The sequence below is a fragment of the Sturnira hondurensis genome, unplaced genomic scaffold (genome assembly GCF_014824575.4).
Source record: "Sturnira hondurensis isolate 20B ecotype Veracruz unplaced genomic scaffold, ASM1482457v3 Scaffold0022201, whole genome shotgun sequence".
Classification (NCBI taxonomy): Eukaryota; Metazoa; Chordata; class Mammalia; order Chiroptera; family Phyllostomidae; genus Sturnira; species Sturnira hondurensis.
The window spans coordinates 5,605,363-5,632,979 of record NW_028094832.1 but is presented as its reverse complement, the minus strand read 5'-3'; the positions used below and the strand labels follow the sequence as shown (position 1 = coordinate 5,632,979).

Here is a 27,617-nt window from a genome sequence, read left to right as displayed (position 1 = left end):
TTTTACTCCGTGAGGAGATTGAGAAGGTCAAGTGCGCAAGTTTGGTGTGGGATGGTGAACGGGTGCAGCAGGCAGTGATACACAGTCTACATCCTTCGTCAAGGGGCCTGTGTTCACCATGTCCTCAGTCGTTACGAGAAGTCGTAATACAGACCATTCAATATTTGTCTCCTTGTGAGGCACTCTGGCAACCAAAAGAATAAAAGAAAGAAAGAAAGAGAAAGAAAAGAATTTGGCTAGGTAGGTATGTGATTAATAGCTAGTACTTAATTTATAGTTTGATTGAGTGTGTGTATTATGTTCCAGGTGCTGTTTAAAGCACTGAAGCCATGTTAACTCATCTTCTACAACATAGCTCTCACAGCGCGGGTTTCATTATTAACCTCATGTTTGCAGAAGAGAAATCCGAGGCCCAAAAAGTTTAAGGAATTTAACCAGTGTCACTTCTGTGAGTAAGTGGACAAGTCAGGAACGGAACCCAGAAAGTTTGGTTTTAGAGCCATTCATTCTTCATCAGGATACATCAGACCACCGTTCAGAATCAGAAGGATTAGGAAATGGGGCCCTGGCTGGTGTAGCTCAGTGGATTGAGCGCGGGCCTGCGAACCACACGATCGCGGTTCGATTCCCAGGCAGGGTACATGCCTGGGTTGCAGGCCAGTTCCCAGCAGGGGACTCACAAGAGGCAACCATACATTGATATTTCTCTCCTTCTCTCCTTCCCTTCCCCTCTAAAGATAAATAAATAAATAAAAAAATTTTAAAAAGAAGGATTAGGCAATGGGATGCAGCGCTAGAGCAAGCAGGCTAATTCCTTCCCAGGTGAGAACTCTGAAGGCCCAGGAGCCATCTCTTCTGGTCAGAGAGCTTTGTGTGAGAAAACGCTAGCCCTCCAGGGTCTTAAAGTGGTGTTTGCTTTAAGTAAAATTAACCTGGTTTCTTTCCTGCAGTGCTTCTTAGATGTTTTAATATAATAAAATTTGAGGGATATATTGTACAAGAAAACCTAAGTCTCTCTAAGAAGTCCTGTAGACCAGGGGTTGACAAACTGAGAGGGCCTATGGCAGCCATCTGTTTCCTTGGTTTTATTGGAACACAGCCATGCCCATGAGTTGGTTTCTTTATTGTTCTTAATGGTGCCTTGAAAACTCCTTTCCCAAGCCTTGAGATTCCTGGAATACATCAGGCACATGCTCATGTAGCATAGTCATCTATGCACTTTCAAAATGATTTCATTCCAAGGAGTGGCATGAGCTTCCCTAATCAGTGATTTGAATTCCTTTACTTTTATGGTGGTCTTCCTGACATTCCAAGATGGCACCGAACACCCACAGTTCATAGGTTCAGATATCCTGGACCGAGTTTCAGGGGCCATAACAGGAGAGGGTGAGGGAGTTTCCTGCAGTTTAATCATCAGCTTTGGGAGTTGAAGAGCCAAGTCACTTATTAACTGACAGGAAATACCTGTAACGCAGATTATATCTAAGCCTATTAGCTAAGCAAAACTTTAATAAGTGAAAAAAAAGCATGCTCTATTAACATTTTAACCTTTCCTTTTTCCCAGAATATCATAGCTTGCCGTTTATGGTGCTAGTATTTTCCAACAACTAATGATCAGTACAGTGACCAATGGGAAAACAGAATTTCACGCCTAACATTCCATTGGCCTGACAATGTCTGTTAAATAGGAACTTTTATTTCAGAATCACCTTGTGGTAGAAAATGAATAGATTTTTCTAAGGGTCTGTCACTAAGTAAATTTTTCTAGATAGCAGGACAGAACTAATTACATTGAAACAGCCTGTCAGTAGTTTCAGATCTGAAATATTCTAGGCTTAATAAAATCAATAAATATTTCAACAATTTTAGAAGTGGATTTTTTTTTGTTTTCCTACACAATTCTAAGCATACTTGGGGAATATACCTTAATTAAGAAACTTTCAGTCGGTTTTCTTAAGAACATGGTTAATTTTATCAGTCTTTTCCAGAATGAAGTGCTTTATTTAGCAGCAGTTCTTTTTATTATATAGCATCATTCTTTCTCTTAGAACAGTTTTAGTAAACGTATTCAGTTTTATGACCTCCACGGATAGACAGTTTTCTTTGCGGACTCTTTAATTATAGGTGTAAGTGTTTGCCTGTGTTATGATTCATGCTTAGGTGCTGGCTGGTGTCCATCAATTCTCACAAAGAAAGGACAATGGCTTCTCTACCAGTTTTATTTATCTTACTGCTCACTGCTCTTTCCTGAGGTGTCACACAGTACAACTCAATGCATCATCTAGGTTCCAACAAATTACATCTGTTTAACTAGCATCACTAAGCACTTCCATCTATTAGCCACTGTGGTTATGGTGATAAGACACAATTTGTAAGTATCCACCTTTGTTGTTATTCTTTTTTAGAAATGTTTGGATTTGTACCAACTACCATTTTCATTGCCAAGGTTTTGCGCTTAATTACTAAGGCATCATCAACCCTTGGATTCCTACCCTTTCATTTTCAGTTATTACAGTTTTGTGTTTCGTGGCCCCCACACTCTGACTACTTATTGGCTCCTTTCTTTTATCCCTAACAAAATTTTGACCAACATATTTAGATTGCAAAATAATATATATAACAATAAAGATCAAGTCACTTTATCTTTACAAAGGACTTTATTACTTGGAGATGCTTAAACTCTTTATGTACATAAATAGCTCTCAGAAATAATTTTATTTGAAATCTATTTACAGAAAAATTGTAAAATTCTACTTAGCACAGCTGCAAAAAAAAATTGAAAGGGATTTTTTTCCCATTGTAACTCATGCTAAGGGTTCATTGCTGTTATTCGGATTATCATTAAATAGAGTATGAGGTGAGTTGTTGGCCACATATCAGTCTTTTTCTATTTACACAGCTCGTGTAAATAAGTAGTGACTCCTTTGAATAGCATAATTTTAGAAGAAAAACAGAAAAGAAAGATTTGGAGCTTCTCATCAACTGCCTGTTTTCAGAGATAACATTTTTCAAAGGAATTTGGCTTTAAATTTTGCAGTCAATATTAAGTAAATACCTTTAAACACCTTTGTGCTATCTAGAAAAATCAGTAAACGTACAGAGGTTACATTCTGAAAACAGTTCCTTGATGATAAAGATATTATCTTTATCCACGAGGGAGAACTCGCCTTGCTTAACGATCTCCTGGTTTGTAAATCTGTTGGCCTAGGAAAATTGATAGCCATGGTGACTTTTTATGCAGATATGCTGAACATGGAACTCATTAGAAATTTTAAAAATTGCATGCACTTTTTATATTTCAAGTACTTATATAATTTGCTGTTTTTGTAATGTAAGATTTTCTTTTTCAAAATAATTTCCCTCTAATAAGACTCTTCATTTGTATTTATACTATTCCCCCCAAATCGTCAAATTTAATGTCTATTGCTATATGAATCATCATAAAATACTGTTTATTGAGTATTTGTAAAGCAGTGTCCATTTGCTAAACTTTAAGTGCATAAGGAGGAACAAGTGACAACTTAAGTAGCAGGAGGTAAATTTTACAATTTCCCAAAAAGAGGTTGTCACATATTGAAATTTATATTTGTTATTATAAATGACACTGACAAAATGTCAAAGAAAATTGACAAATATCTTACTATAACAACATAACTCTTCTGGTTTTCTTTCCTTATTTCCACCTCTAAGCTTGCTGACATACTGCCCTGGACGTGTAGTTAGCGGTCCAACTTCTTTCCCACAACAATGTCCCCTTATCTCCCTCTGTCTCCTGAGATACTATATCAGCGCCAGCAGTGGCCTGGGGAGACTTTGCCTTCTAACATCCTGTGCGATTTGGGAAGCACAGAAACTCTCCATCCAAGGGTCTCTTCTCTTGCTTGGTACACTGGCTGAGATTTCCCGGGTCACTTTAAATTTGGAAAGCTTTTTGGTTTTCTGGAAGTTCCTTACTAACGTATAAGAACCTAGAGGAGAAAAGATGTCCTGCAAGAGGGGGCATAGATTAGGTGTGTGGGAAAACGGAATGGGCAGACAACATTGAAGATAAATTCTACCTCAGGCCTATCTAAGGCTGCCCTCAACTTCTGCCTCCCCGAATGTTCTTTTTTCATGGCACACTTGTCCAAGCTCTCAGTGTTTAAAAGTCCCCCTCTCTATCTCTGCTTCCTGTCGTAGCCAGGCTTCCTTTTTTTTTTTTTTTTGGCATTCACTCCTTAACCAAATGTTGGCAGTCTACAGTTCATCGTTCCCACGCTCCTGAAACTGATTTCTGGAGAGCTGCTAACAAAATTCCCGTGTAAAGTTAAAGGTCTTCTATGTCTTTGTCATTCTTGACCTTTCTGGTTCACTTGCTATTGCCACAACTTCCACAAAACTGTCTGCCCTTTAATTCTGTGAAGCCACCTTCCACAGGAGCTTTTTTCACCTATATCAGAGCATTAAATATAGGAATTTCAATGGTTGCACCTTTTCTCCTCTCAAAGCTGCACTGTAGCTCCCGGGGTCCCAGACACAGCTTTAGCTTCAGTGGAGTACCGCCTGGCTGGACCTCTTACAAAATTGGGCACCACTGCCATGGACCTAGGTGTCTCATAGGCACCACGGTTTCTGTTACTGAACTTACTGGTTAGCCCGCCTCACCTAAATTTGCTCTTTTTCTAGTATTTCCTATCTCTTTTTATAAGAGTATTCTGTAACAGTATCTCAAACTGGAAACCAGAAAAGCATCTCTTCCCTTTCTTTCCCTATTTCAAAAAGTCCCTGAGTCCTATGCATTCTATCTTCAAATGTCTCATATCTGTCTCTTCCTGTCCATCATCATTTTATGCATGATACCAACTCTCAATCATTAGTATTATTCTTGCTTCTTGTATCTCCTCTCTTTTTAACTGATTATGGAGCCTCAAAAGTGTTTTCAGACTTAAATTTAATTCTCTCACGTTGTTTTCTTATGAGTTTAAAATGTGAGCAGTTATTCATCATTCGTTCAGCAAACCTTGAGCATCCACCTGCTGTGTGGGTGGGATACACCATCATTAGAAGGACAGAGTCCCCGCACTCTACGAGACCCCTATCCATTACCTGTACAACTGATCGTCACTGCCCATTTTCTACAAATGCCCAGTAACGCCATGTCACTTGCGTTCCCAGATCTCTTACTGCCTTCTTGGTGTATATGTTTCAGTAATTCTGTTGGCTAGAAATGTCCATCTTAGTCTCTTATCCCATGAACAACATAGTGACTCCTCATGTTCTTCACAGTTTTTCTTTGTAATGTGTAGTGCCACCCTCCTTTCTCACCAAGCTGCTGATCACATCCTCCTTTGGGCCACTAACCACATCAGTCAGGGAACTGTGAAGCTGGTTCCCATTTATGCCTCTCTGAGAGCAGCAACATTACCTCCAAATATTCTTTGGGCCCCCTGTGCCACATACACTATAAATAGCCAGTGAGTTTTTATTGAATAAGCATGTAAAGATCTGTAGTGAGAGCTTTGTGCCAGTTAACATCACAGCTTTGCCTACAGGATTGGGCCAGGTGCCCGAGGCAGTAAAAAAATGAAGGAACCATGACTCTTAAGATGCTATTGAACTGCGGAAAGCTTTCTGCCTGTGCACACCATTTACCTAGACATCTTTTGCTAGCTCATCTTTTTGTACCTGCTCTACTCACCTGTACTGTTCCCACAGGAAAGTTCAGAAAACTGTTTAAACATTAGAATGGAATCACTATTATAGAAATGCCCTTTTAAAATGGAATATATGTATTTGTGTGTGTTTCCTTTTATTCTTCTGTCTTCATTCATAGTGGAATATGCTTTGGGATGTTGAATCCATCTTCCCTCACCTTGACCTGTTCATAAAAGTCTGTTGTTTATTGTCAAAGAGAGAGTTAGTATGACAGAGAGAACCCACTACTCCTACTAGAAAAATCAGCTCAAAACTTGTTTCCTATTCAGGATGCGTCAGTAAAAGCTTGGAATAGAAAGACACAGAGACCAAGTAGAAATCCCAGAAACATATTTCTGGAATTGCATATATCATGTTAGTGCTTAGGAACTGAAAACGTTCATTGTATGAGTATTAATACCCAAGTTTACTTTTGAAACTTATTTTTGATGTTTGTATTGTTTCATTTATATAAATTTCCACCAGAGCTGTAAATTTATTACATGAAAAGGTCCTGAACTTTTCACACAGACCTTTTTTTTTCAGGTGTGGATGACCAATAAATTGAGTTGAGGATTTTGAGGGCTATTTCAACAACTTGCCTTTACACCTGCAGGAATTCTGACACCAGGACTTTGAGAGACTCCCTCAATGTTAGATAGAGTGTGACTGGTGGACTCATCTAGGGCTGCTCCTATTATCCCAAACATGTGATCTGTGACTTTTTCCCTGGATTGTGTTAAATCCAAAGTCAAACTTGTATAATGCTCTGTGTTCGTCCAGGTTCCTACCTGATCCCGTTGCCAGCAGCAGAACTCGCCAGCTGTGCGGACTTGGGGACCCTCTGCCAAGGTAGGGAGCCAGCGTCATCCTCTGGAGTCTCTCTGCTTTCTACTTCCTATTTTGGATAATGTAGTTTTTGTTGTTTCGATTTGTTTCTTAACCTTGTTTTGGGAAGCCAGAAACCAGCAAAACAGAGAATTTCTGGATGTGTTTTAGTTGCGTGGGTGCACAGTACATACTGTGTGGAGAAAGAATGCATTCACATACTGGATGACCACATTCCCATAAAGCACTGAGTTTTTTAGATGTGAATTATTATGTGCTTATAACCAAGGGTTGATTTAATTTTTTCCCTTTATGTCTTCTCAAGAATATTGCAAAGATCCAGTATAAATTCAATCATACAATGTTTTGAAAAAGTATTAATATGTAAAAATCTAGGGGAAAAGTTAAGTTGAATATTCAGTTAAATTTAAGATGAAGACATGAGACAATTTATGATGTGCAATAACAAGTATTAAAATGAAATACTTATACTGAATTAATATTAATGTAATTTTATTAATTATAATGCATAACTATATTATGATCATCATTCTAATTATATATGATGAACTAAACAGTTGCATGCTAAATAATATGTAATTAAAGTCTCATAAGTTTTAAAATAATAATGTATTTTGCTTTAATTTTATTATTGCTCTTCCTAATTTCCCATGATCCATTTTTCATTCATTCATTCTATTACATACTTCTTTGTAAATTAGCATGTTCTATAAACCACACTAAGAATCATGATCATGCCCTTTGTAAAAGCTGGATCTCTTATTCAGAGGAACGTGGCAGGGGTTAGGAGTGAGAATAAATGGGTAGGAATTGAAGGTTTCTTCTGTGGTTCTGGTGTGGGAGCCCAGTTGCACTTGGTGATTGTCTTATTTCCTTTTGGAGGCATGATTCTTGATGTTATCAATGGATACCTATGAAAGTAAAATTATTACATAGTTTCCATGAACTCAGTGTAGTTTAGAAGTAATTATATGAAAGAAAAAAAACAGTTTTGCCTAGTTCAAGATGTAATGGTTTTTGAAGGTTAGTTATTTTATTTTTTCTTCTAATCTGAGATACCTATTATTCCATTTCCTTGGGTCACAGGACAAGATGCCCAACTATTTTTTCCCTCCTATGTCCTCAGTGACCAAAAAACCATTTTCCTGTTTATTGATGTATTTTGCATTGAGACGAATGTAACTGATGGTGCATAATTTGTTTAAAAGACTTCAACAAGTATCCCCATTTTAAGTATTGCATATTATATTGAAGTGGAAAAATTTTTAGTTAAGAATGAATTTTTTTTTAAAAAAAGCATGTCTTGAATCAAGGAATTTAGTATTGCCTAATGACCTTTTAGAAGGTAATTCTTCGTGCATTCACTTAAATGTTTTAAATAGAGGTAATTTTAAATAATACAGACACATAAATGGTTTTTGCACTTTGAATGTACATTTAATACAAATGTACTCCTAGGATAAACTGAAGGAAAATTATGTGTTTAGGCATTCTCTTAGTCACACGGGGTTGGCAAAAGTAGATTTGTAGTTGTTCACGTGGAAAAAGATATGCAGTTATGATTATTACTGGAGCTTCATTAACTCTGTTTCTCGTTCTCATAACTGTAAACCTACATTTTGCCCCACCCTGTATAGCTCCTCCAGAATTCCTTCAAAAATGTTATCAAAGCATTGCATAAGGATTTAGTCTTTGAGAGTTTGAAGAATATCAGAAGTGCATCGATGGCACAGTGCTTGAAAAACATCTCCCCTATCAGGCTTGTCCGTATGGAATCCATTTTGTCCATCAGTGTTTAGTAAAGTTTTGGGGACCTTTAAATAATTGATTTAGTTTATACATTTTATTCTCTTTCATTTTACTTTATGTTTATCTCCTCAAGGAGACATGTTTTTCTCTGAGATTTTGTTTCTCTGTTCTCAGTGAATCAGGAAGACTGACCTAGTTCAGAGAATTTTCAAGCTGATGAGTGCTGTAGAGACTGCCTTCTGTAACCTTTTCTTTTCACCAACTTAGGAAACTGAGTTCTGGAAAAGTTCAGTCATTCTCAGTGTGGCTGTCAGCCTGTTGACTGCAGACCTAGGTCTAGAATCCGAAAGTTCTTCCTCCATTCCTTTCATGCCAGATCCAGGCTCTTGCATTATGGTACCAAAGGCTGTGTGAACTGATTCTTAATGTGCCGTAGAACGCATTGCTTTAGTTTATGCATTATAACCTTAGAGTCTGTTGTAGTTATTGGCAAGAAATAGTTTGCATTCCTCCTCCATATGTTGTCTGAATTAATTATAGATTGCTTGTCCATATTAACTGTCATGTGCTCCTTGCAAAATTAAAATTGCATCTTTGTCGTCTTTATTAGCAGCTACTGTAAATTCTTCTAGTACTACACCACCTACTGTCACCACTAACATGCCTGTTACTAACAGAATCAATAAACAAAGGAATGGTAAGAAATTACTACCTTTTACATTTGTAGTATGTCTCATGTGATAAAAGAAAAGTATTTTAAAGTGGAAAGAGCTAATGTTTCACCAAAGTTCCTGTTATTGAAATCAACCAGTATCTTTGCAAGACTAGGAAAAGAAAGAAATATCACTTGGTTTTCCTGAGTCCCTCTGTCTAATGGCCAATGGAATGGATTCATTTCCAGTATCGCTCCTCCGTACTTTTAGCTAAGATTTCTTTCCAAAGAAGTTTTATGAGACAGGCATTTAATTAAAAGGAATGAATTTATATTATACTAGAGCTCTCAGAAAAAAAAATGATTTATGGTATTCTGTCAGATTATTCTCTTCAGGAAACTACTGTTTTAAGATTTTATAATTTTAAAAAGCTGATTTTAGTCATTTCACAAAAGCCAAATTTATGGTTAATATATGTGACCTTTAAATAATTTTATATGGCAGTAATTTACTCTCTGCTTTTATTTATTAAAGGATAACAATTAAAATATGATTGTCCATCAACTAAATCATAATCAGTTTTTTGACTGAGTCGAGGGAGGGAATGAGAGAGAGACACAGTGATTTGTTGTCCCATTGAGTTACACATTCATTTATTGATTCTTACAGGTGCCCTGTCCAGGCATCAAACCTGCAACCTTGGCATATTGTGATGATACTCTAACTAAATGAGCCACTCAACTAGGGCATAAATTAATTCTTTTTCTTGCCTGAGGGTATATTTTACTGACTTTTTGAGGGGGGAGAGAGAGACATCAACATGATAGAGAAATATAGATCATTTGCCCCTCATATGCCCCCCCACACCACCAGGGAACAGACCTGCAATACAGGTATATACCTTGACCATGGATCAAACCCATGACCTTTTGGTGCCTGAGACAGTGCTCCAACCAAATGAGCCACCTGGCCAGGGCATAAATCAATTTTTAATTGAAAAAAATTTCAACTAACTACCAATACATCTTGCCCTTTTTCTTCCTTATATGCTTTTCTATTTATATTATTTGCTGTTTGCAAATGTAGCTATATAAATGTAGTTATATAAAACAAGTGAGCGGGGGACATGCTTGGTGAACTGAGCTGTTAGTTAATGTGTTGCCTATATGGACCACATACATAGCCTTTTGGTAATTCAGAGTAAGTAATCTCAGTTTCTTCTGAAAAAGAGACATTCCAGTTAGGTGACCACACCATTGCCTTGAGTACAGTAATATTCTCCAATATGAGGTATTGGGAACAAAGGAATTGTCTCAACTCCAGTCATTTACGTTGTGAGGCCAAGACATCTGTATTGTATCACCAGGGACCAAAACCCAGAGAAAAGAAACCCACATAGTTCGTTTTTTCTTTTGGCTTCGGGGTTACATCAACTTCCTCTGTAAGAATGTTTAAATTGGAAGTACGGAATATTTTACATGAAATGTAAAGGGTTATAAAGACATCGATTCAGGGAAGTGTTTATGGTTATTCTGGTAGTTACACCAAGGAGATTTATGATGGAGCAAAAATTCCAGCAACCCCCAAGAAAGCAACAGCAGCTGAAGTTTCCAGTGCATATTTCACATGGATGCCAGCCAGTGGATGGGAATATTATAATTCTGACTGAGTATTTCGCTCTTTGTATGGCCATACAAAGAGCCTCTGTGTCATTCTCCCTCCAGGACTGGCACATCCTCTGCTGCCTAAGAACATTTGTGTGATGCTTCAGAGGCCCTGACTTGGTGGAGCAGAGCTGCATTCACTCAGTCATGTCATTTCTGACATTCCTGAAGAGAGCCTTGTTTAGTTCATCCCTCTCTGCGTCATAACCTCCAGGGGACTTGCAACAAAGCAAGCAAATGTTAGAAGCGGTTGAAATGGTTTGACTTGGCCACATTAAAGGAAAAAATTCTAATTCAGATGATCCTTGATAAAAATATAATACTAGCATTTGAAAATATTTGAAAATATTCATAGGTTGTCAGGTAGGGGCCATATTCTCAAAATTGTATAATCAAATTTGTGTGTCTTTTTTTTTTTACCACATCTTTGATCCACCTCTACTCTCCATTTCATAGTTTTTTTTTTTCCCGAAGCTGGCTCACTTTTTTTACTTAAATATTTTTATTTGCATGGGAAAATTGATTCCACTATTGTAAAATGAAACCATAACAACTTATTTTAAAATAGAAGTGAAGGTAAACATAATGAAAGCAATGTTATTGGAGTGTTCCTATATCCTATTGCTTTCTTACATCTCAGCGCCCGAAGCCTTTATTATCTCTTTAAAAGGGGATCTCGTAACAAAGTGTTAGAGATAGATGATAATCTAAATAAGACTTTTGATGTAATCAAATTTGAAGTAATTGCAAAGGGAATTACTTGTTTACCTTGTGCATGAAAGGAATTTAATGTTATGTCCTGGACTAAGATAACTCCCACACTGTCAACAAGTTCCAATGCCCTTTTTTTCTTCCTTGGGAAGTTGATGTAGTAAACATTCTCAGGCCTCTGATCTGATATACAGGGTGGGGGCAAAAGTAGGTTTACAGTTGTTCCTATGCAAAATAATACAATAATTAATACCTAATAATAGAAGAATAAACTCTGTGTTTCACATACAACTGTAAATGTGCTTTTGCCCACCCTGTACAAGAGAGTCTATTTTGTTTACTGTAAGAAAGAGAGACACAACTATCTTTCTACCTTACCTGGTTGTTAAACTCTGGACTATCAAATGAGGGGAGAGGGGTTAAAACTGATTGGCAAACAGAGATATTTCTTCAATGTACTGTATCGATTAAGTGTGCTTTCCTGGCTTTTGTTAATGTTCCTATTTTTCTGTGCCAAGTTCTTTTTGTTGTTTTCAATGGGACTTTTATCTGATACCTCAGACTATATACTGAGAAACTCTTAATCTTTTAAGCTACTTTTTATAAACAGATATTTCAGGAAATAATGGATAATCTAGGCATTTCCACAAATAACTTTTAGCCTTTTCTATTACCTTCCCAAGAAAAGCTCTTTGACTGATCATGGTTTTCATGCAAAATTATATTTTCTATACTTGGAACATCACTCTAGTGCTACTGAATATTAAACTTCTGTGAGGTCAGCAAAGTTAATTCCAAGTAAGGAACTAAATTCGTCAGTGTTTATTATAGTTCTAAAAACCTAGCTTACAAGTACAGATTGTACCACGGCTTCTGGTGTTTCACATCCACTCAACAATCGGATGGAAATTCCGTCTCAGGGTGTTTGTGTGGATGCAGCAGTCAGTCCGGCTTCCCACGCCAGGTGTCAGAGAGAGCTTGTGAGGACCAGATGAGCAGGACGCCAGTCGCATTGCGCGTGCCACTGTCATACCATGATTGCCTCTCACTGGTTCAAAGAAAGAGTCTTGAACCGAAGTTAACATTTCCTTTGCATTTTAACATCGATCCTTTCAAATATATATTTTATTTTTATTTTTTAAACGAATCTTTAAAATGTATTTATTTATTTATTTTAGAGACAGGGGAAGGGAAGGAGAAAGAGAGGGATGGAAACATCAGTCTATGGTTGCCTTTCCTGAGCCCTTGACTGGGGACCTGGCCCACAACCCAGGCCTGTGCCCTGACTGGGGATTGAACTGGTTGATCCTTTGGGTCGCAGGCCCACGCTCAGTCCACTGAGCCACACCAGCCAGGGCAACATAAATATTTTTAAATCTACCTTTCAAAACTGTATTTCATAGCCTTGACTATAGAGTAGATAAAGGAATGTCATTTCTATATTTTCCAAGAAACTCCAAAAAGAATGTTAAGAAGACAAAAAGGGAAAATTAATTGGAGAGAAACCTTCAGGCAGGAATGAGGTTTTTAAATGCCCCGTATGTAGTGGCAAGTAATCATTTCTACTTCGAAGTTCTGCATGGCTAGAAGAATTATCCAAGTGGAAGATAGATACATTCTTAAATACTTTTTTTCTGGTGGAAATGTCTTCTTCTCTCCTGGATGCCATTATTAGGACAATACGTCCGTCTTGTAAAGTCTCTGGAACACAGGCAGATTTGTGAATAGCTTTTCTACCGAGACACCATGGGAGCTGTAACATATATAGGACGAGACAGCTTGGCCACAGGGATGACAGGGAGCACCTTCCATCTGTGTGTTTTAACTGTGCATTTTCCGCTGGCCATGCCTCGGCCGGATATCTGGCTGCCATTCAAAACCCTTTTCACCAGCCCTTCAGTGGACAGTTAATTTTACCTTGACAGTTCACTCTTGGACATTTCTCATGATCACTTGTTGACTACATTATTCAAAACATTTTTAGGTACAACGAGTAGCCTCTGCTGAGTAGTTCTGAGCTAATTATAAAAATACCATGCTCCGAGGCTTCTGGAGAGAGACTTCTTGATACCAATCCATAGCATAAGAAAATCAGTAGCACACGATGCTAGTGGTATTTTTGTATATTCACATATTTCACTTGCTTTAAGCAATATAATTCTAAAAAGAGTACTGTATGTATGAATTGACTTAGGCTGCCTCTGATATTGCATGTCTCTCTTATTTATAAAAATGGTGAATTGAAAAAAGTGAGGTAGGTAATATTTAAAATTTAAAAGAAAATATCCTCAACATGTGGAAGCTTCTATAAAATTTTAGAAATGTCAGTGATTAAACATGCTGATTTTTTAGTATTTTGCAGTATTTTCCTGAGAGGAAATGAATTCTATTGTTTAACCGACAAGTGCTTTAGGTCTCCCTCTAGTGGTCGCTTCTCAGGACTGTGCGGGCATCAGTGAACATTGACAGAGCATCCTTAGAGCCCTAAATAAACACAGACTCTGGGACCTCGGCAATTTGAATGTCCTCTCCGTCATTTGGAATGTTCATGATCTGATATGAGATCTAAAGTGTAAAAAAAGTTATTTTCTACAGATTATTATTATTTGTCTTAAACATCTTTCTCTAAATCTTTTCATTTAGAGCATTTTTAAAGGAATAGCAATTCAAGATCATTAAAATACCTAAAGAGTTTTAGAAGCAGAAATGACCTAATCTGCATAAATTAACAACATTCGTACCTGTGCCAATTTCATATATTTATATTACATTCTGGAGTGGCTTTGCTTTTTTTTTTTTGCATGAGATTTCTGATCCATATAGAAAAACATACCTTTAGTAGTTAGACTGCAATTTGCACTTTGGTAAATTTGGGAATTTTCAGAAGCATACTTTTGTACTTTGTTTTGTACTGTCTCCTTAAAAGCTTTATTAAATCTATTTCTCATCATTGTTTTAATTGTATATTCCTGCACTTTCTGTGCATACTTTACTTAAGCCATACCAAAACGTGACATGAAGAAAGATGACTGACGATAATGGAGACTCCAACATTTTTTCCCCGCAGTAACCTGTCATGCTTTAGTATGGTGCCCTGTAATGTGCAGCTGGAGAGATTTAGCAAATCCTGGCTAATGATGTTTTGTGTCTGCGTGTGTATCATCACACTGCTTTAACGATTGCCCCTAAAAATACAAAGTAGAGCTTTCTCTGATATTGCTTTCTTTCTTAAAGCGAGGTAATTGAAATTTTATCTGCAAATACTGTTCTTTTTTCCTCTACTCGGGTACAAATGACAACATTTGTGGAATTTTGATGAAAAATCGAGTGATTTCCAACCCAGTACCTTAGTAGAAGTGACTGCTTTGAGGTGGGCGGGGGGGTGGGGGGGTGGGGAGAAATGAAAGGGCACATGAGGGGCAGAGGAGGAAAGAGGTGTAAGCCTGCCCTTCTCCAACTTACCACCTGCCCATCCCCTCTCTCGTTTTACCTGCTGAACTCTGTGTACTGTGCAAAAAGAAAGGGTATTGTCTTACTACAAGAAATCAAAGTGTGTGAAAACACCACCACTTTATAGACCATAGACATCAGAAGTACATGAAACTGAAAAATACAAAGAAACATTTTAGGAGCAATGAATTAATTGTCTGTAAGAGTAAACTAATCAATAACTCTAAAAAAGTTGCAAAGTTCAATGAGCACAAAGTGAAAATGTCTCAGAAATTTTTTGTACCTATGTAGGTGTTTCCGTTAAGCTGTATTAAATTATGTAAATTGTAAATTTACATTGATAATTATATGATTATAAAATGTAATATGATTATAAAGTATAATTAATGGGCTAAATCCTATTTCCAATGGACAGATGGAATTATCTATAGAATTTCCTTAGTGATTCAAAACATCCTTCGTCACCCCGAGGTAAAAGTACAGAGCAAGGTGGCAGAATGGGTAAGTGAACCTGTAAAATTTCTTTTTTTTTTTTTGCTTTTATACTGTCTACCTTTGGAAATCTGGAAAGACCCCACTGCTTGAGTATGTCAGTCCACAGATCATACAGATACATCGAACTGTACAGATACAGTTCATTAGAAATGTATAAATCAATAAGTAAGTGAGGTATTGTGCTAATGCATAGAAAGAGAGCTGCCTTTGAAAAAAAGGACAAGAAAATGAGCCTACAAAATAAATTGAATGTACCTGTAAAAATAAATTAGGAATTTGAAAAACAGAAGAAAAAAAGAAAATGCCACACAAATGGAAATGTGTGTTGATGAGTATCTTTATTTACTATTGCATGCATACATTTTCAGCACTTTTTAAAAGTATATTTCTTATTTTACTATTTAATTCTTGGAATATTTTTGAGCCAAACCCAAAATGTATGAAAAGACACAGAGCAGGTCCTCGAATAATGCTGTTTCATTCAGCATCGTTCCATTAGAATGTGGACGAGATGCCATAGGTACTTAATTCTTTCTTACATCAAGTGGCCTGTGATACCATTAGCATCACCGCCCATCATTTCGCTTCACGTCGCAGAAGCTGTCGATGACTTCAGGGAAGGACTCACCATGTCGTGAAAACCTTTCCTCCATCCTTGTCCATCCTTGTGGCTTATCTGCCTGGAGGTGACCCCGGAAACCACTGTCACTTTTTCTGGGGGGGGGCCAGAATTTGTTTCTGCATATAAAAGAAAGTAGGACTACTTTGTCCTTTGTACATTGAAAGTAACATATTTTACATATCATTCTATACTGTACTTGCTTTTGTTATTGCCAGATTTGCCACATCAGTACACAGAGGCATTATTTATTTTTTAAATACTATATAAGGTTCCAGTATGTGTCTGTCATTTATTTAAGTCTTCTGTTGATAGATATTTAGGTTATAATTTACTTAACCTGTATTATATTAATGAAAATTTTAATAATCTCCAATTTAAAAACGTTAATTTTTTCTTTTTTCTTACATGTACAACACATGGATATTTTTCATTTTTCTTCCTCATAATTATCTGAAAAATTTTATTTCTCACAGATTGTCATTATTTCTTTATTTTTTCTATTTATGGCACACTATGGGTCTTTGTACCACTTTTTATATATAATATTATAGTTCAAACAGTTGTGAATAAAGTTACTTGCATATGCATTCTGAAGTAAGAAACACAGGTTTTCTTATAGGTGTGTAATAATAAATGTGTCCTTGGTGTCAGAAGGAAGCTAAAACACACCTTGAGGGTAGTGGTGACAATACAATACTTTCTATATGAGAGGGGACCTCAAAAATATGGAATTTATTTATTAAAAACTATTTATTAAACATGTATTTATTCTTACATGTTTAAACTTTGTTAACCTTCGATGTACTCTCCATCCAATGCAATATACCTAACTAGACATTTTTGAACTTGTCAATTTTGATGTATTTTAGGGCTTCTGCCAATTTTTGTTTGCTTCATATCTTCCACATTGGCATAATATTTCCCTTTGAGGACTTTCTTCATCCAGGCAAACAAAAAAAAAGTCTCTGGGCAAGGTTGAGTGAATAGGGAGGAGGGGGCACAGAGGACATACCATTTTTGGTCAAAAACTGCTGAACATTCAGCACAATGTGGACAGATGTGCCCATAGACCACCCATTCTGAAATGGGCAGACATGTTGAGTCTTCAGAAAAAAATTCGCTGAAGTTGAACGCAGCCTCTCACAGCAACACCAGCTGGTGCACTGATACAGATGGGTTCCTAGAACACTCACCTAGTGGGGGAAGCCTGGACTACCAGGGGCCCGCCCTCCAGTAGATAGTTCCAGTTTTTCTTTAGTCCCTTCTAGTACATATATATCATATTTGAATGATAGGAAAACAGACTTATTTTTAAATGCAACACTCTTTAAAACAAGTTGACCACAGGAAACAGTAGTATTTCATTAACAACTCTACTGCAAAATGGGTGATAAAAGTGAAATCCTCTAATAGAAGTCAAAGAAAAACACTGCTGTTGACTCTGTGGAATGACACATTGATATCAGTAACTAATTTAAGCGCTAGAAGATGTTTAATTCCTAAATAGAGAGCCATCTTTTCAGAAAGAGTATATTATTGTACCATTTTCTCTCCAACATGGTTTTGTTTTTTTTTTAACTTCAGAATGTTTTCAAAACATAGAACTCTTTATTTTCATTCTCTAATAAACCATATTTAATGTCATGAAATCTCAAAAACCAGCACCCACCAGAGAGTCCGCTGTAGAGAGGTATAACTTTACACTTGTATTCACTTCATGGACACTCTTCAGCTCAGGGTCATTCTCATCTGAAGCTGAACTTTCCTGGACACTGTCAGTTTAAGATGCAAAATACCAAAGGAGATACTTGATAATAGAGAAAATATAAGTGGTGTTCCTGGTTCATATTATTACTACTTACGATTTAAAAATAGTTTTATACTCTTTGCCAGAATTTCCTAGAATTGACATTCAGTTCTGGAACGCTTGCAAGTAAAGCCAAATCTGTATATGAAACATGACCTAAAAAAACGTTTGGAAGTTTATATATATATATATAAATGAAGAAGTATATATATATATATGATTTTCACATCAGTGAGATAATCCTGCTTTGTGATTTTATTGGACAATGAATCATGAAAATGTATTATTTATATTGAAAAAAATCTATTTTTTCATTACAAAGTTTTCTGCTTAGACCTAAAAAGACTGTTAAATAACCAAATAATAATTAACATCATTCTTAATAATCTTGGATTGATTTTTGTTTGTTTTAAGGTTTATATTGTTGACTTATAATTTGTCTTACTGCTAATATTTTTATGAGATGATAAATAATTAGAAAAACATGTGTTCTTGCACCTTGGTGTTAATTGAATGAAGAATACAAAAGGTGTTCATGGTGCTAATCTTCCTTACATACCCTCTTACAACTAATTTCTCAGTGATGTTATGACTAACTTAGTGGCCCTTTACACTAGGAGCTACAGAGGGAAGTATAGTGTTTCCAGACAGACAGACTTGGGCTGGGATCTGTGATCTGCTTTTTCTTAGTTGGGTAACCTTGGGCAAGCTATTCCATGTCTGGGAAGCTCAGTTTCTTCATTTAAAAGACAGCAGGGGCAGATAAAACCTATCTCATTGGTTGTTTGGGGATTAAAAGAAATAACATTTGTAAAGTTCTTGGCATACGATAATCTGGTAACTGTTATCTTTACCTTTCTTTCACTCCTCTGGCTCTCTGGCATTTTCCCAGGGTCTTAGTCCAATAACAGCTTATCTTTTGGGAGGGAAGAAACTTGATTCAGATTTTTTTAAGTGTTACCAAAACTCACCCTTTTTTATTGTATTTTTCAGCTCAATGCAACCTTTCAAAATTGGAACTACACCGTTTATGTAGTTAATATCAGGTAAATGACCAGGTGAATTATTTGAAAAATAAGAAGTGTTATCTAATTTTATACTACTTTTTCTCTGATTATTCCTACACACGCAGGCACACACACATGTACCATTTTCATAATCTTTCTAAAAACAACTCTAGGTTATGTTATTTGCTCAGAAGTGTCAATAAGAATATTTTAAATAGTTTAGAATATTTTAAAATAGTTTAAAAAATATTTGAATCTCAGATCCTAATTATTTTTAAATTTAGCCTGTCCCCCAACATATATTTGTGATTTTAAGTAAATTACATGTATGTGTGTATTACTTAACTAATATATTGTTTGTTATAATGTATCACTAATTAAAGAGCATGCATATATATATATATATATATATATTCCGTTTTATATATATATATATATATATATATATATATATATATATATATATAGTTTCTTCTCATACCCCAGGATGTCATCCAGAGCACCCCCTGGGTTGCATGCACCCCAGTTTGGAGACTATTTTGTAAAAGATAACACATCTACAGTCTGATTGCAATTTAGCTTTTCAAAATTACCTTTCATGATTCTTCTATTTAAGTACTTCACTAAATCCCAAGCAAATAGCAGCACACATATGTGCTCCTCTGCACCTTGTTTTCACAGTTTTATACTAAAATAAACTTTCTAAAATATATCTCATGAACCCTAAGCATATATGCTGTGTACCCAACAGGTGTAATAACACTGAGAAATGTATCAGATGGTCAGATGAGTTCAGGAAGTCTGTATTTTGCCATGTAGAATGAGCTCCAGAGTATAGTGCACACCCATGTTTTTGGCCCAAACTTTCAGGGAAAAAATCTTTTGTTTTAATTTTTAAGTTTTACTTATTTATTTATATTTAGAAACAAAACAGATTATCCTATTCCAGGGTATTGTTTGTATACAGATATGGTTATTGTTTTCTAGAGTTACACTTTTAATGCATAAGCATAAATAAAAGAACTAAAAACATTTATATAGATACAGAATTAGTTCTACTGATGTATGATGTGTACCCTTATTTTCCCCTCAAAAATTCGGGCAAAAAAATTGCCCATGGTACATAGCAAAATATGGTACATCACCGAGCAAACTGAAACAGCTTTCTGTATATCAGAACATCTCAAATGCTGAAGTGTACTAACATACATTGTGAATCTTGAAAAGAGAGCAGGGGAACATATCACTAAATTATGCTGTGCAGCCAGTTTGTCTCATGTGTATGAAAAAAACTAGAACCTCCAAACAGACACTTGGAAATACTGGCGGAGAATGTGCATTCTGCTCCTTTCTTTCACCACCTCAAGTTTTGTTTTTGGTGGTGCGGCAGATAGGTGGGTAATGAATGTACGTATTTCTATTTGTAGTTTTCACCGGAACATGGAAGAGGACAAGATTAAAGTCAAGAGAAGCATAGTGGATGATCAAAGGTAACACTGAGAAAGTCTTACAAAAAGTATGGTACCCTTTCTCCTGCCCTTGGTTTTGACTCTCTGGTAGACAAATAAAACGAGTGAGGTAGGAGAGAAACATTTTAATCACAGAGCACATTTAGATTATTTCTTCATCACCAACGCACACTAATTTTTTTCTTATAGCTAAAACTGTAATATAGCAGACTGGATGCCAATGTACATCTGGTGAAAAATAATTCAGAAGTAGGAAACTTAAAATGGGTGAATTACTATTTCCAGTTTATGATGACCATTACCTCATTTCAAAGAGACCATCGAAGAAAAATAAAATCATTGTAGCATTTTAAAAATAAGGTTTTTATGTATAATTAACAGCCTATGTTAATATGGGTAATAGCTGCCAGAATATTTTCTGCGTTGAAAGCCATCAGTTAATTTTCAGAAATCTCCGTTTTACACTTGATCTTAGCCAAAAGGCCGAGAAGCAATCAGAAATCTCCATTGTAAATTTACATTAAGATCATGACTTAAGCAGGTGGTTAATTTAATGGATATGTCCACCACAAATAAGCAGCTGGCATAGAAAAGCCAGCTGTTCAGAGCGCCATCTACTGAAAAACAACCTGAACTCCTAAATGCAACAAATTTAGTTGTGTGGATGGATGTACTGTATTGCATCTCCACAGAATGAAAAAAAATGACTAGAAAGACAAAAGTTTACATATGCCTTGCTCAAGTGTAATGGACAGAATTTAAATTGTGGGATTATAACCATAATAATGAAATAAAATTCTTTTTAGATGATGTATTCTTACTATAAGAAAATAAAAAATTTTTTTCATGTGAGAGTTAATCAGGGAGTTTCCTTCTTGTTTTTTTTTCTTTTTTCTATTTAATATTAGGAAAAAAGTCTTTGAAGTTATATTTGAAGCTTATCATTTTTATAGATAAACAACAGACTGGATTGAACCATCTGATTAGGGAAAGTTATTTTTATTTTGTCGTTATTCCTTTTCCATTATGAGCTAAAGAATAATGCATTTTAATACTATATTCCCGATGGATGTTTCACCTCTATTTACCCACATAATTCTTCCCCAACCCTTAGAGCTAGATCCTATTGCGCCTTGAATACCGAATCCAACGGTGGCCAGGATCGCTCTGCTGGACGCTGTCTAGCCCTGGGGCAGCCCTAGTGTAGGGTATCCTCGGGGTAGACCCTCCTAGACGTCAGCATTGCCCTCTTCAGTTTGCCCACTGTGATTCTTCTGCCGCGCGATGGCACCACAGTCAGCCACCATTAGCGTGCGTCAGCACCTCAGGCGCTCTTGCTTGAAACACATTTAAAATCATGAAATCTCAGTTTCCGGTCTGTCAAACCATTGGGTATCTTCGCAGAAAATTATAAAGAGAGCAGACCAAGACACCATACATGGTAAAATCTAAACATTTAGTTTTTCTTTCATATGAACTCTTGACATTGTTTGAAAATGTATTCTTATAGTCTTTCCCACCCTCTCTTTTTTTCTTTCTAATGCTTTTGATAAGCCTTTATAGGCTCTCATAGTTTTTTTTTTTCCAAAAAACCATAGCCTACTAGTTTTACACACACTCTTTTCTCCAAACTTTCCTTTCAATTTGATTGTAACACTGAACACAAACCACAGCTTCAGATAATGCTATCACACTCTATCACCTAGACAGACAGGAAACCAAAGCCACAGAGACTGGTTTCTTCAAATAACGAATGATTGATGGTAGCAAGAAATAGAATGTGACTTTGTAGAACTATAAAGTAGTTTTAGTTTTCAGGATGAGAGAAGAAAACACTCCAGATAAGACCTGTGACAATGCATGGTCATTCTTGAATTGCTGAATTAGGTATTTAATATCATCTACATTATATTGTGCTAAAATTATCTTCTCAATTTTCAAGAGCAGTAAAAGGTCACAATCCCAAACAGAGGCTCTCAGGCACTGGAGTGCCAATTCTTATCCTTCAAGGGTAACTTAATCAGTGGTTACTTCTTCATGTGCCCTGTTAAACAGTGTCACCGTGGTTCCCTGTTACACTCACAGCTATGTTTGTCTCCCCTTGCAATATGGCTTATCTACGAACATGAAGCAGATCATTTTAGAGATAAATATCCCATCACAGTTAATTATGAAAACAGCAGAGCACTTTGTCCTTGAGACTCATGTAGATATATAGGGGGGAAATGGAACTATTCTTTAACTTCACTTAACCTTCAACAGCAAATATTTCACTTACTCCATCTTTTCTTTTAGCCCTACAAATATATTAATACGCTGACTGCTTCATTTTTATTGATTGCCCCAGAATTTCATAAATAAAATATACAGTGCTACTCCACTGAGTGCTTTATTTCAAAAACAAGGACTTTGGCATGTGGATAGTAACTGATATTGAAAATGCAGTGACCTACTTTATATCGTTCATTTCTCCTCAGGATATGAAGATGAAAGTTCTCTTATAAATGCAGAGCTCTCTCATAAGAGGGAAAATATTTCTTCTCTACCTGACAAAAAAAGTCATTTAATTTCACCTCCATGCTGAATTAATAGTTTTGATCTCTGCTATTGACCGTAACTGTGATTATGGTTCAACCAAAACTTGTATTACTTCAAATTGTAGAGCCAAAAATGGGGATAAGGCTTTTAGGATCCATCTCTGCTTCCCATAGACATATATTCAAAAAAACATTCAGAATCTATAAACTTCTTCAATAATATGCTAGTCAGTCACTGAGCACATTTTGACGAGTGATTTTGTCATTTTCACCATGCAAAGTACTTGCAAATGTTTCATGGAGATGGAAAATCACTTGTCACAATTCTGGAGAAATTGTAACACATTTGTAAATAACAACAGTAGATACTTTCAAAAGTCGCATCATCAGTTTTGTCAGACTTGTTATAATTTTATTTTTCTAATAAACTTTATTTTTTTACTCTAAAGAATCTGTGGAATTAACTAAATATGTTCCTTTCTTGCATGTTTGCTACAAAATAGTACTAAAAATGTTTCTCAAAAGAAATAGGGTGTTGAAAAATAAAATTGAAAAAAAATCGGTTCAAATGATAAAAAGGAAATGGGGTGATGTGGTATATAGTAGAATTATACCTGCAAAACCCTGTGAAATGCATTTACATTGGGATGTTTGCAACAGGGTCTTTATGCAGCTACAGAAGTCTTCGCGTGCCTTAGTGTGTCTTTTCGATGTGTACACTTTATGGTCATCCCTGTTACTATCATATCCAAACGTTCTTTTCTCCTGAAAATGAAAAGCCCACAATGAGCCCAACACCAGTTCTATCTACAATGTTTCCCCAGGTTGGCGATTTGGGCCCTTCTAGTCTACAATGCTACCAACAATCATACTTTAGATGGAAAAGTCATTCAGCAGAAGCTCTTAAAAAGTAATGCGTCCCTGGATGAGGACCTGAGGCTGTACACAGTGAAAGTGAGGCAACTCGGTAAGTGCCTTTAATTTTTTTATAGCTTGTATTTTATATGACTATATATTCAGGTTTAATTGAAACAACAAAAATAGTCTTCCTGCATGTGTTGTTTGCTTATTTAAAGCCGTCTTTCTGATTATGAAAGTCATCGTAGTGGTGATACCATGGGGAATAGATGACATGGTTAGCACAAAAGATGTCAACTTGGAGCCTGTGAATCTCGGGGTGTGAGAGAGGCAGGGGGAGTTTACCCTCTCGTTTAGGGCTGTGATATGAAAACACCACAACAATGAGCAAGATCCCTGGATAGTCTTGACCAGAATTAGCTTCAACTTATAGGAATAGAGGGCATATATGTGTATATGGGAACACCAATGAGTTAAAAATCTTAAAACGTTAAAACATTAAGATTTAGCCCTGGCTGGCGTAGCTCAGTGGATTGAGCGCGGGCCTGTGAACCACACGATCGCGGTTCAATTCCCAGTCAAGGCACATGCCTGGGTTGCGGGCCAGTTCCCAGCAGGGGTCTCACGAGGGGCAACCATACATTGATCCTTCTCTCCTTCTCTCCTTCCCTTCCCCTCTAAAGATAAATAAATAAATAAGTAAATAAATTTTAAAAAAACATTAAGATTTAAAAATCTTACAAAAGGCAATTTCTTACTGCAAAACATTCCCTTCTCTTATGTTTTCTGTCTTCATTTATCACACCACTGGCTTTGCAGGAATAGGCCAGAAATCTGGGTGTTATCCAAGACTGAGATTCAATTCCCACCTAGACACCACTCCCATCCTAAGCTCCACCCACACTCGCAGCTCTGCTTGCACCTGCCCGGCAAGCTGTGTTCTCCTCTGCCTCCTTTGTCTGTCTTTGCCCACACTGCTCCTCTCTGTGCTCAGCCCTCACCTGCTCAGCACCTACAGACTTTTGAAGACAGCCCAGAGTCACCTCTGCTGTGAAGCTTTTTCTGGTACCATCCATGTATAAAGAGATTGTCACTGCCTTGAACCACCAGTAGAAGACCATAGTATTTAACTGGATTTATGTGTATTCTTATATTTCTTCTTTAAACAGGAATTTCCTCTGGCTCGAGAATGTACCTTATTTTTCTTTAACTTTGCACCTCATCCCAGCATATTCCCCAGCACTTAAATACTTAAATACATAAATGAATGAGGCTTAATGAGAATATTTTAGAAAAGCAAATGTTTAAAAAATGTGGACAACAGAAAATAAAGTTATTGTTCTGTTTTTCTATAATTACAGCTGTATTATGGTTAGGTACATTAGTAGAGATCGAAAGAAAACTTTGAGATTTGGCCTTATACACACGCAGGAGGTTGAAGTGGGGGACGCTGCTGTTCCTCAGTTTCCTAAGATCATGTGATTCTGAGGCCAGAATCACAGCGGCATAAAGAAGCAGGCATCTTCCCCTCTAAGAGGCACCACCCATCTCTAATGTGTCAATTTACACCATTCCTAAGTCCTAATAGAGATGGAAGAATACAAAATCACCATCATTATCACGAACAGTTTCTGAGCCCCTGTGGGAAAATGCTTGCTTCTTGAGGGTGGGGTGGGTACTGATGCTGCCCCTTCACACATAAAAGTCCCCACTAAGAAGTAGCTTGATGAACAGTAGTGTGTATGTGCATGTGTGTGTGTAGCGAAGGAGCCCTCTGAGGATGGCCCTTTCTCTGTCCTCAGAGGCCAGGGAATCCCAGAACAACTCTCTCTCTGGATACCTAGGCATGTAATTTATACCAAATCACTGAAATTCTACCCTTCATTGTTTTCCTACAAGTGGGTCTGTGAAAACAAGTTTCTACTAATTGAAAAAAATAGGGCTAAACCATGACAATTTTCAGACTCGGAATATAGGTGGGAAAATCATTTAAATGTTCAAACAGAGACTGCAGTATTGACTGCAGGCAGTCTGGTACGACTTGCTGTTATTTCGGTACTGAAATTGAAGATTTTGTTTTTGTCATTGCTGCTGATGTATTGCTTTCATTTTAATATTTTTAAATTGTAAAATCTGAATCATTTATGGCATGACACTGACAGAGAGAGTTTTCAGACAGCAGGCAGGATGGTTTGGGGATGAAGGCGTGTGTGTACGGTGTGTAGCGTGGCTCACGGGTATCTTCGAGCCGTTCCCCAAGCAAACTTCCAGGCAGAAGACGTTTTCAGGGCAGCTGGCAGTTTTTCCGGAAAATATCCTTGCAACTCAAGGACAATACTAATTGCTAGACTTTCCCCTTTGAAAAACATATAAGAGGGGATTTTATATGTTGAAGTTTGTGGGACTGTTTTCATTTTATGGAGTGCTTATTTTTCAAAAGAAAAAAAAACCAAACCAACCTTTATCGTACTCATTTTACCTGCTAAGTGTGTGTTTTTCTTTGATGGTTTTTGTAAACTGTAATAATCTTTGCATCTGAAATGTAGAAAATCATTCTATTTTCTAATCTTTAATTTTAGATTTTCACAAATTCTACACATAAAAATCTAATATTTTAGTAGTGCATGAAATAAATACCTAATTATACACATTGTTGTCTTGCTGTCATCTTGCGCCTCTAATGTCAAAAGATAGATTAATGTGTCTCACGTTGGGTCTTATTTTCACGTAGGTCTTTGTCCTGAGGATGAGAATCCCAAAGGCTATCACTGGCCAGTCATCCAGCCTTCTGAATACAGGCAGCTTTGTCTAGGGAAGCAGGGCTTTTATGCTTCACGGATATGGTAATACTTTCGTTGACTCTTGCCAGCAAACTCCACACCATCTACCTTCCTGGGGTTACAGGTGCTACACCACGGTTCCCAGGCATTATATATTGTTGAGAAAGAAGTGCAGGAATCTCTGTGTGCGCCTGAATCATAACCCCCATGAGGGAGGAAAATGAGGCAGATGGGTTACCAATTGAAGTGTTCTCACTCCAGGCAACATACTAATTTAACCTTCTGCAAAGAACGATGGAGAAATTTGGAAACCAGAGGGTGGCTGTAGAGCAAACACCTTATACATGGGCAAACTTGAGCCTGCTCACAGTCTTTGATCATGCATCTGAAATTGCAAGATTTTGAAACCATTTGCAGTGGCTCTTGTTGGAGGGGAAAGAGGCAGCCCAAGGAGGAATGAAGACAAGGTCTAGGTTGGGGTCCTGGGGCGGTGGGGAGATTTCCCCTGCACGTGGAGAGAAACCACAGACAGGTCACCTGAAAGTCAAGCTCAGTTCTTCACCCTCCACCCCGCCCCAGGGAGGGTGTTCTGGGTGGGGGAATGCCGAAACAGAACCTGGACTCTACCACTGTGTTCCCAGAGTGCTAGGGAGGAGGGAAGGGGCCTGCAAAGGCTTGCTGACCTGAGTGTAAAGCATGGCTCTACCCCCTCCTGGCTGGACACCTTGGAAAGTTCCTTGGCTTCCTTTAGTCTGTGTCCTCATCTATAAAATGTGGACTATGACCTGCTTTACAGAGTTATGTGAAATTAATGTCAGATTTTATCTGGAAAGTTCTTAAATTGGTCCTTGGCCCATGTTGCCAAATATGGCTCTAAACTCAGTAACCTGAGTGTCCTGGGTTAGGCTGCAAGCTCTTGCTGGTATTTGGTATCCATGATTCAGGCACTGGATTCCCCCTCCCCCCAATATAATAGGAGTTTAATTTCAATGTATTACAGTTTTATTTTCAAATGAAACTTACACAGGTATCAAGGCAAATTCTAAAACTTTTTATTAACTCATTTTGTCAGTTGTAACATCATTTATGCCAAATATTTGCTATACCTTTCTTTGTTTCACAGTTACCATGACCCTTCCAACGTATCTTTAGCTGTCTGGGGGCCTCCTGATGTCTCCAATTGTTCACGTAAGTGAGCCCTTTTCTTCATTTCTCAGGGACAGATTGAAATGACCTCACGATTTCCATCCTCTCCAGACACATTCTTCTGCTGTGTGATTCTATGGCAAATGA

The 27,617-nt window shown here is 37.0% G+C and overlaps 1 protein-coding gene across 5 annotated transcripts in view; it reads left to right on the top strand.

Moving 5' to 3' along the window:
- Positions 1-27,617, top strand: part of ADGRG6 (adhesion G protein-coupled receptor G6) — a 131,176-nt gene that overhangs the window by 67,678 nt on the left and 35,881 nt on the right. For 3 of the 5 annotated variants that reach the window (XM_037034748.1, XM_037034752.1, XM_037034749.1), the window contains exons 5-12: positions 6,457-6,525; positions 8,882-8,968; positions 15,165-15,250; positions 18,667-18,719; positions 20,108-20,170; positions 23,511-23,653; positions 26,276-26,387; positions 27,448-27,512. In XM_037034748.1, coding sequence (XP_036890643.1) covers positions 6,457-6,525; positions 8,882-8,968; positions 15,165-15,250; positions 18,667-18,719; positions 20,108-20,170; positions 23,511-23,653; positions 26,276-26,387; positions 27,448-27,512 — 678 coding nt within the window. The remainder of the gene's footprint in view (positions 1-6,456; positions 6,526-8,881; positions 8,969-15,164; positions 15,251-18,666; positions 18,720-20,107; positions 20,171-23,510; positions 23,654-26,275; positions 26,388-27,447; positions 27,513-27,617) is intronic. The other 2 variants (XM_037034753.1, XM_037034750.1) reach the window with 1 other exon arrangement.